Here is a 7,644-nt window from a genome sequence, read left to right on the forward strand (position 1 = left end):
TTGTTCACAAACAAACTGAACGTAGACTTTGTCCCAGATTCATGAATTACAGAATACTACAGTAGTATTTCCCAAACTCTCTGCCAAAGACCATGCTGCACAAACCTCTCTTGATAAACACCTAAGACCATAGCAAATGCCTTTTTATTACCAAACCTTCAAATTCCTCCATGTCAGCTAAGTTTCCCACTATTCATTTCCCCCATCCTTTCCCTTTTTATCCAACCCTAGACTCAAATCAGTTCTTCCCTCAGTATTATTACTTTATTACAGAATTCCCAAAACATCACTGCATCTTCAACACTAAAATGACAAATTATCATGCAAAGGCTCATATAAAAGTCAGAAGTTGAACTCCAAAACATTCCTTGTAAGATTATTCAACTATGAGACGACAAAGCATTAAAAAAAAAATTTCAGAATACTATGACTGGAAGCCTTACCATTTTTCTATTCCTGTTTGACACAATGAAAAATGCCAAAAGAAACTGGTAAACCAAGTTAAAATGGCAGTCAAAAAAACTGTCATCTACTCCACAAATTGTCATTGAGGAAATGGTGTCAATCCTCGCTATTAATACAATTTAAGGCTTACTTGCTTAGGAGCATCTCAAAAATACCAAACTTAACATCTTGCTTAACGATCTTTCTTCACCTCCTGCTATTCTCAGAAGAAAATATAAAGATCTATAGAAATAACCAGAAATAATTCAACATATGAATTCCTCTGGCCCACTTGTATTAATGTAAATTACTTAAGGACTCAGTGAAGCAGCTTGGTTTGGGTTTGGTTAGTAGTACAAACTATTTCACTACAAAAGATTTTTTCATACTGTTATGTTCCAAACATGAAAAATAAACCATTGTTATAGTTTGGCAGCAGCCATAAACAAAAGTTCGACTGCAGAGACTGAGAGAAGAGACCAAACTATTTGCAGTCTGTATACCTTCAGATAAGTACGAAAGCTACCCTTTCAGACAATCCAAAATACACTTTTTGAAATCTCTTGTGTATATATAAAACTTTGGACAAAATCTCCCTATATAGCTTACCAATAGCATCTTATCACATCGTCTGAAATAAAGTTGCAAAGGGGAGAGGATATATCTTTAAACTTCAATATACAAGACTGTTTCAGTTATCTTATATCTCTTCTGCAAAGAGGAAGGAGAGTATCAGGTATGTTAAAAACCACCTAAGAAAATGTCTAATAGTAGATGTATTTGTTCCTAAGATTAAAGGGAGTCTGAAAATCTTTAGTCATTAAACACTAGAATAGTCAGGAATACTGCTTCCTCTTAACTTGAAGGCCAATTCCATAATCTATAACACCTATACACAACAAAATTATTTGCAATTTGAGTTATAGTGACTTAAGGAAATCATTTGTGCAATAGTACCAGAAAGCAATTTTCTGGTCACCTTTCCAGTCTATTATTACAGAAATATTGGAAATTAAGGGTAAGGATGCGCGATTCTCATTCCAGACTGCAGGGAAACAGCCACATTATGCTGCATGAACTAGGATAACTCTTGCCATACAATTCACTTTAAGCCCTGCTTCATTCAGCATCATAGACCAAGACAGTACTTAACATTTGGAGAAAAGGAAGTAATTTTAAAACTACCTGTTAAAACTCAGGATAATTATTTCTAAACTTTATTGCCAATAATTATGAATCCCTGGGGCCAGTGGCAACTAATGATATTGAAAGCAGCCACCCTTTCTTAAAAGGATCTCTAAGAAACTATCTTTTAACTCAGGCAGTGTAAAAAGCCCTTTAAATTCTACCACTATTAAAGTTTTTTTAAAAAGTACACAACACACTGGTGTGTACGTAAATAAATGTCTGTGTGCAGGCCTGGCACACACCTGCCTGTGCATACAGCAGACACTCAAATGCTTTCATCAAAATAGCTCCGCAAAACATTCCCAGAAGCAATGAAAAAGATGTATCAAACAGCTACTATCCTGGAGAGAATTGTTTGGGGAATGTTAAGGTTAAAGTCACAGGAAACAGCTGGATGCTAGGTCTGAGATGTTTGCAAGCCTTTTAAAGAGGAACTCTAACAGCTCCTTACATGCCAGACATCACCTGAATTCTAAAATAAAATGTTTTCATTAAGTTCTCTTCCCACCAAATTTCTTTAAAGTACCAAAAAGTCCGATGTCAAAAATCTTGAAGAATGACTCCCCATCGGAGAAAAAAAAGTTTTAGGTACTAAAATATTGACCTATTCCTAAACTGCCTGGAAGTCATCCTTTGCCTCGGGTCCCAGTGTGCAAAGCTTTATCAGTTACCTAGCTTCGAAGGAGTTACCAGATGAAATGCAGTTGGTAAACAGTAGCAGTTAGCACCTGTGTAGCAACCATACTATCAGTTGTTTTACTGTAAATTTAAGTTTGAAAAACTCGAGGTGGGGGGGATTCCAAAGAACAGACTGAAAAATAAAACCATTTATATAAGTGACAAGGGTAGTCCATGTGTTGTGGTTATAATTCAAACTCTCAAGGACCGCCTGCCAATAAAGTACACAAACATCCTTTGTATTCTAAACACCTGCTTGTTTAGCTGTGTATTCCTGTGGCTACGAAATCAGAATTTAATCTTACAGGGAGAAATCAATTTCCAAATTTATTTGGGACTACTGATTTCAAGTAACCTAGATTGCATATTTCCAGCGTGAACATGTTTACATGAATACCCCCCAAAAGCCACTATATGTTAATACGTTACTTGTGTAGAGAAAAAGAAAATTTTCCATTTTTAATTTTCACTGAAAAACCATGTTGTCCTCCTATAGCCAAAGAATTAAAAACAAGCTTTATCATATGGGGTAGTGGAGTAACCTACACTCCAGCACTCAACGTTCATTTGTTTCATTTAGGTTCTTAGTACTTATCTGAAATAAATCTGAAAATGAGGAATCAAAAACTCAGCATTTCAATCTCAGAATAAAAATTCAAACATACCTTTTGTTGAATTCCAGCTTAAGTGATTTTTATGTAAATCTTGCAGCTGATGAAAGGCAAAAAGCAACCAATCTCTGTGCAGTGATTACAGCCTGATGGTTAAGGCTACGGGTCACCTGCCCCAGGGTTTTCTAATTGAACAAGGAATCCATGGGGCAAAATAATTGTTTTTCAAAGGTGGGCCAGAATAGAACATTTATATCTTCACTTCAACAGGGAAGCAGTGAAATGTAATCCTTTGAGTATCATTCTTTTTGGTTGATGTTACCTTTGTCTCTTATCCTCATTTCATTAGCCTGGGAATGTGTCCATGTTTTCACTTTAGAACTTTTAAAAAAGCATGTTACCCCTGTGTTTATCCTCCAACACCTAAATATGTATACACAGATCATCTTCACTCCTTATCAAATGTTTTTCAGCATGACCAGTGTGCAACTGACATTCACATGGCTTACAGAACCTAAGTCTTCTGAGAAATATATTTCTTTTAGCTGAACCTCTGTAATCATGACAAGAGATTAATTAAAATGCCAAGATAAGAAACAATTTATTATAGAGAGAAGAAAAATTTCTCATCCAAAATATAGAAATCTGTACAACTTTGCCACAATCAATATACATGAACTGTACAAATTTACACCAGTTCATAATTTACCAAATAAAAGATGACTAACAAAGTTCACAAAATAGATGGTGGTTTGTGGAAAAGACTTTTACCCAATTAAGTACAAGGAAAGTTACAAACCAGACCTCCACTTTCTAAAAATAAGAAGTTTACTCAGTCTTAGAAAACTACAAGCTAGCAAATGTACAGAGAGCTGGCTGGTGCTAACACCACAGTTGAGACAGTGTCTTTTTAAGGGTCTTTTTTAAAGCCTGTTGCCAAGGCAGATTCTGGTCACTTGCTACTTTCAAGGCCAAAAACACAATACTAGGTCTGACCATTTCCCCAGGTCATGCTTACTAGTTTGTCTTATGTACATTTATACATATTTAAGTGCTAGGTAAAAATCTTGTCATAAAATTTCCAGTACTACCATGTTTAAAATGTTGAGCTTTCCTATTGAGCTGCCAAAAAGGATAACAACTTTAAGTGTCATAGTGCAAATTTTCTCTGCAAGTTCTACTGCAGAGAAAGGTTCTTTGAAACACAGATTTGCGTTAAAGGGACTGATGTAAAAATTTAGGTATCATGTCTGGGAGAAACTGAAACCACCTTAGGACTTCACTCCCTAGCAAATAAGGTGATCATTTACTTGGACTCACAGGCTATTAAATCATTGAAAGGTACTGTCCAAACTATGGCACTGTCACTTAAAAATTTTTTTTCCCACTCTATCTTGTGCCAGATCTTCACAGCTGTGACATGGTTTAAATTCCATAATCCATCCCCAAGAGGAGCCCACCCAAAGCAAAAATCAAATTTATCCATCCATTATAAGATGATGCATCCATAGACTATATCTTAACCTGATACAGTCATCATATTGTAGTTTTTGGAAGGGCTTGTTCTGCCCAAGAGAAGTTCCTCCTTACAGCTGATTCTGCTGTCTACCATTTGCACGTTGGTGCTGTTTTGGGTGCTACCTCCTGCTGGTGAGGCTTCGTACAGCACACAGATGGAGCCATCCTCTCCAATTCTGTAGGACACTTCGTAGGGATCAACCCAGAGTGTGAGTTCACTTGGGAGAAGCCTGAACAGCTCCTGACTGCTCAGTCCAATCCGCTGTGCTGCCTGTCCAATCAGAGGATCCATTTTATGGTTGATGCGAATACAGCGGTAACCTGATCCCTTGCAGGGCTTTTCTGGGAACCAGTGATGTTTATAATGTTCTATAGAAGAAAAGAACAGAGAAAACAATGCTTAGACACCGTTACTGCTGGTTCCCGCCGTAGTTTCCTTCTTTCGCTGGCTCCTTGGAGTGGAAATGCGAACTATCAACTTTTTAAAATGCCCAGCATTGCGTTCGCGGCTGTGCGTGTGCGGGGATGGGAAACGCGGGCCGGGTTTTAGAAATAGCAGTAGTACGGGACAAAACAATCTCCGGGAACCAACCGGTTGAGCCGCCAAAACTGGAATCAGGCGCGCAGCCTCCGCCAGCCGGGAGCCTGTTTACTTTCTCCACCCCACCCCAGACGCACACAATGGGGTTTATAGCTTTGGAGGAGAGAAGCGCCACCAGACTGTTAACCCCGAAGGGAAGTAAAACAAGCAACCCTAAACCACGCTCTGGGCAGGGCTGTAATTGTACCGGTGACAAATCCGATGATTAATGGGCCGGGGCAGGAGAAGGGGGGAGACGGCACGTCCGTCCCGGGCTAGCTTCCGGGCAGCGGTGCGCTTTCCTACCCTGGGGCCGGGCCGCCGAGCCCGCAACTGTTGGACGGGATTGGGGGGAGGGGGCGTCGAACCAACCCCAGCCCCGCGGCTCCTTTGTCCCCCAAACCCGCGGACCGTCCGAAGACCACAGCTCCAGACTCAGTCGGCTTTAGTTTCTTTGTTGTGCGTCTATTTTCTTCTCCCCTCGGTTTGCCAGCCGTGGGGGGAGGAGGGAGCGCCCTCGGCCCAGCCCCCAAACCCTCCCCAGGACCCGCCGTTAGCGGCCGCCCAACACGCCAGCCACCGTCCCGCTGCCGGACCCGAGCGCGGCGCCACAGAGACTCCCGCGGCCCCGACGGCTCGGCCCGGGGATGTGCGGCGGCATCCCCCGGCGCCCCTCGCCCTCCCGCCGTGGCCCGCTCACCTGCCAGCAGCTCCTGCAGGCTCTGGCTGAAGGTCTGCAGCTGTCGCTCGCTCGTGAGCCCCTTGGTGCGGAGGAACTTGGAGATGAAGGACACGGCGGCGGCGATCTCGCCTATCATGTTGGCGGCCCGGGTGTAGAAGGGATGCATGGGGGCGGCGGGCGGGGGCGGCCCGGGGCGGCCGGGGCTCGGCGGCGCGACCCCGACGGCGGAGCGGCCACCCCGGGCTCCCTCACAGGCCAGAGGGCTGAGAGGGAGAGAGGGCGTGAGGGGAGGATGGCTACTTTTTTTCTCCTTTCTTTATAGTAAAAAAGTTATTTTCGAGGCAGGAGGCGGCAAGAGAGAGGAAAAGATGAGCGACTGCGGCCTCGTCACATCGCTCGGACCTCCCCAGCCGCCTCCGCCTCCAGCTCCGCAACCTCCGAAGGTTCAAACAGTCGCATTTCCAGCTCAGACCGGCAAAGAGAAACAGAACCCGTGCGGCACTTTTTATAGCGCCGCGGAAAGGAAGTGGCGTGGCGGGAGCGTGACGGCCAACTCTAGCCAATCCGGAGATCGCACCATTGTGACGCAAGCAGTTTCGGAGCCGGAGGGGGCGGGAAAAGGGGGCCGGGGGCGGGTCCATAGACCGGGAAGAGAGGGAGGAGCTGACGTAATCCGCTTGTAAACAAATAAACCCCCGAGTGGCAGCCGGAGAAGGGGGAGCAGTGGCTGGGGACGGAGGAAACCGAGGGTGCGCGTGTGAAAGCCCCGCCCCCAGCCCTCGCCCCTCCTTCTCGTTTCAGCAAGTCTAGGCGCCGCGCCAGCGCGTCTTCTGAAGGAGTACGCTGCCCGGGCTCGCCTGCAAGGAGGCTTAATGCTGTTTAGATAAAAGCCGCCCGGCTCAGGCTGTCTACACCCGCGCCGGCGGCACGGATCGGCCTGCACGGCACCGGCCGCTAGCTGTACTCGGTGTTTACATCCCGTCCCCACGCCGAGTCTATGTGGCTGGTTTCAGAGGCAGGAAGAGCGTACGGAGCGTACGAATGCGGGTACAAGTGCTGAGGACACAGGGAGTGCGGAGAAAAGGAGGGAGAACCTGCTCTCACGGGGCATCCTGCAGCCTCCGGAGCCGAGTTCCCCTCGCAGACGTACAGCCGACGCCACACAGCCGTTTATGCTCCACCCTTAGGGAGGATTGGGGGATGTCTTTGTCAAAGTTTAATTGCAAAATAAATAAATAAAAGGTTAGTAAGCCTTTTGTGGTTGTTGTTTCAGTAACTTCAGGAGTCAGAGTAGAAACCTTACTGAATCCAGGTTAAAACTGATAAGAAAGCCTGTTATTGAAGAGAAGTATGGCAACCGTAATAAGTTTAGTCTATAAAAAGAAAAAAAATCTGTGTAATGCATTTTACGCCGTTTACGTGAAAAACCGAAGGTTGTTTCCTTTTTTTCTAATCCAAGTAACTATCTGAGCCTTAGCGTTCTGCTGTTCTTTATAAAAACAAAAAAAATAAAGGTAAAATGTGAAGGTTGTGAAAGTATTAGGCGCAGATATTTAAGTTTACTTGAAGTCCTACTTGAAAAACTAGGGAAAAAAAATACGAAGGCGCAAGCCTGCTTTTTTAAAAGGATTAGGCCTGCGAGAGGGTTAACCCGAACTCCATTAAGGAGGAGGGAAAAAAAAAAGATGGTGAGCTGGATGGACAGATGCAGAAAGCAAACAAGAGGCAGAAGCTGAACTCTGCCAGATGGAAATAAATATCCTGAGCTTACTTGGTCATCAATATTGCAAAACACAGTACTGAGCCAAAGGGTATAGAAATGAAGGAAAAGTAGAATTTACTATAAAGCAGTAGGAGAAAAAATTTTATTGTTTAAATGAAATACGTAAAACGGGGCTTGAAAGAATAACTTCTAGATTATTTTTTCATTCATACACAGTAAT

The 7,644-nt window shown here is 43.7% G+C and overlaps 1 protein-coding gene across 1 annotated transcript; it reads right to left on the reverse strand.

The window, feature by feature from the left end:
• Positions 1 to 3,497: 3,497 nt before the first annotated feature.
• Positions 3,498 to 6,269, reverse strand: BTG1 (BTG anti-proliferation factor 1). The gene is made up of 2 exons (XM_007105780.4): positions 5,720 to 6,269; positions 3,498 to 4,808 (listed from the first exon to the last, which is right to left on the reverse strand). Exons 1-2 carry the CDS (start codon positions 5,865 to 5,867, stop codon positions 4,441 to 4,443), a joined length of 516 nt encoding a protein of 171 aa, XP_007105842.1. The 5' UTR covers positions 5,868 to 6,269; the 3' UTR covers positions 3,498 to 4,440.
• Positions 6,270 to 7,644: the final 1,375 nt, after the last annotated feature.

The sequence above is a fragment of the Physeter macrocephalus genome, chromosome 6 (assembly GCF_002837175.3).
Source record: "Physeter macrocephalus isolate SW-GA chromosome 6, ASM283717v5, whole genome shotgun sequence".
Taxonomy (NCBI): domain Eukaryota; kingdom Metazoa; phylum Chordata; class Mammalia; order Artiodactyla; family Physeteridae; genus Physeter; species Physeter macrocephalus.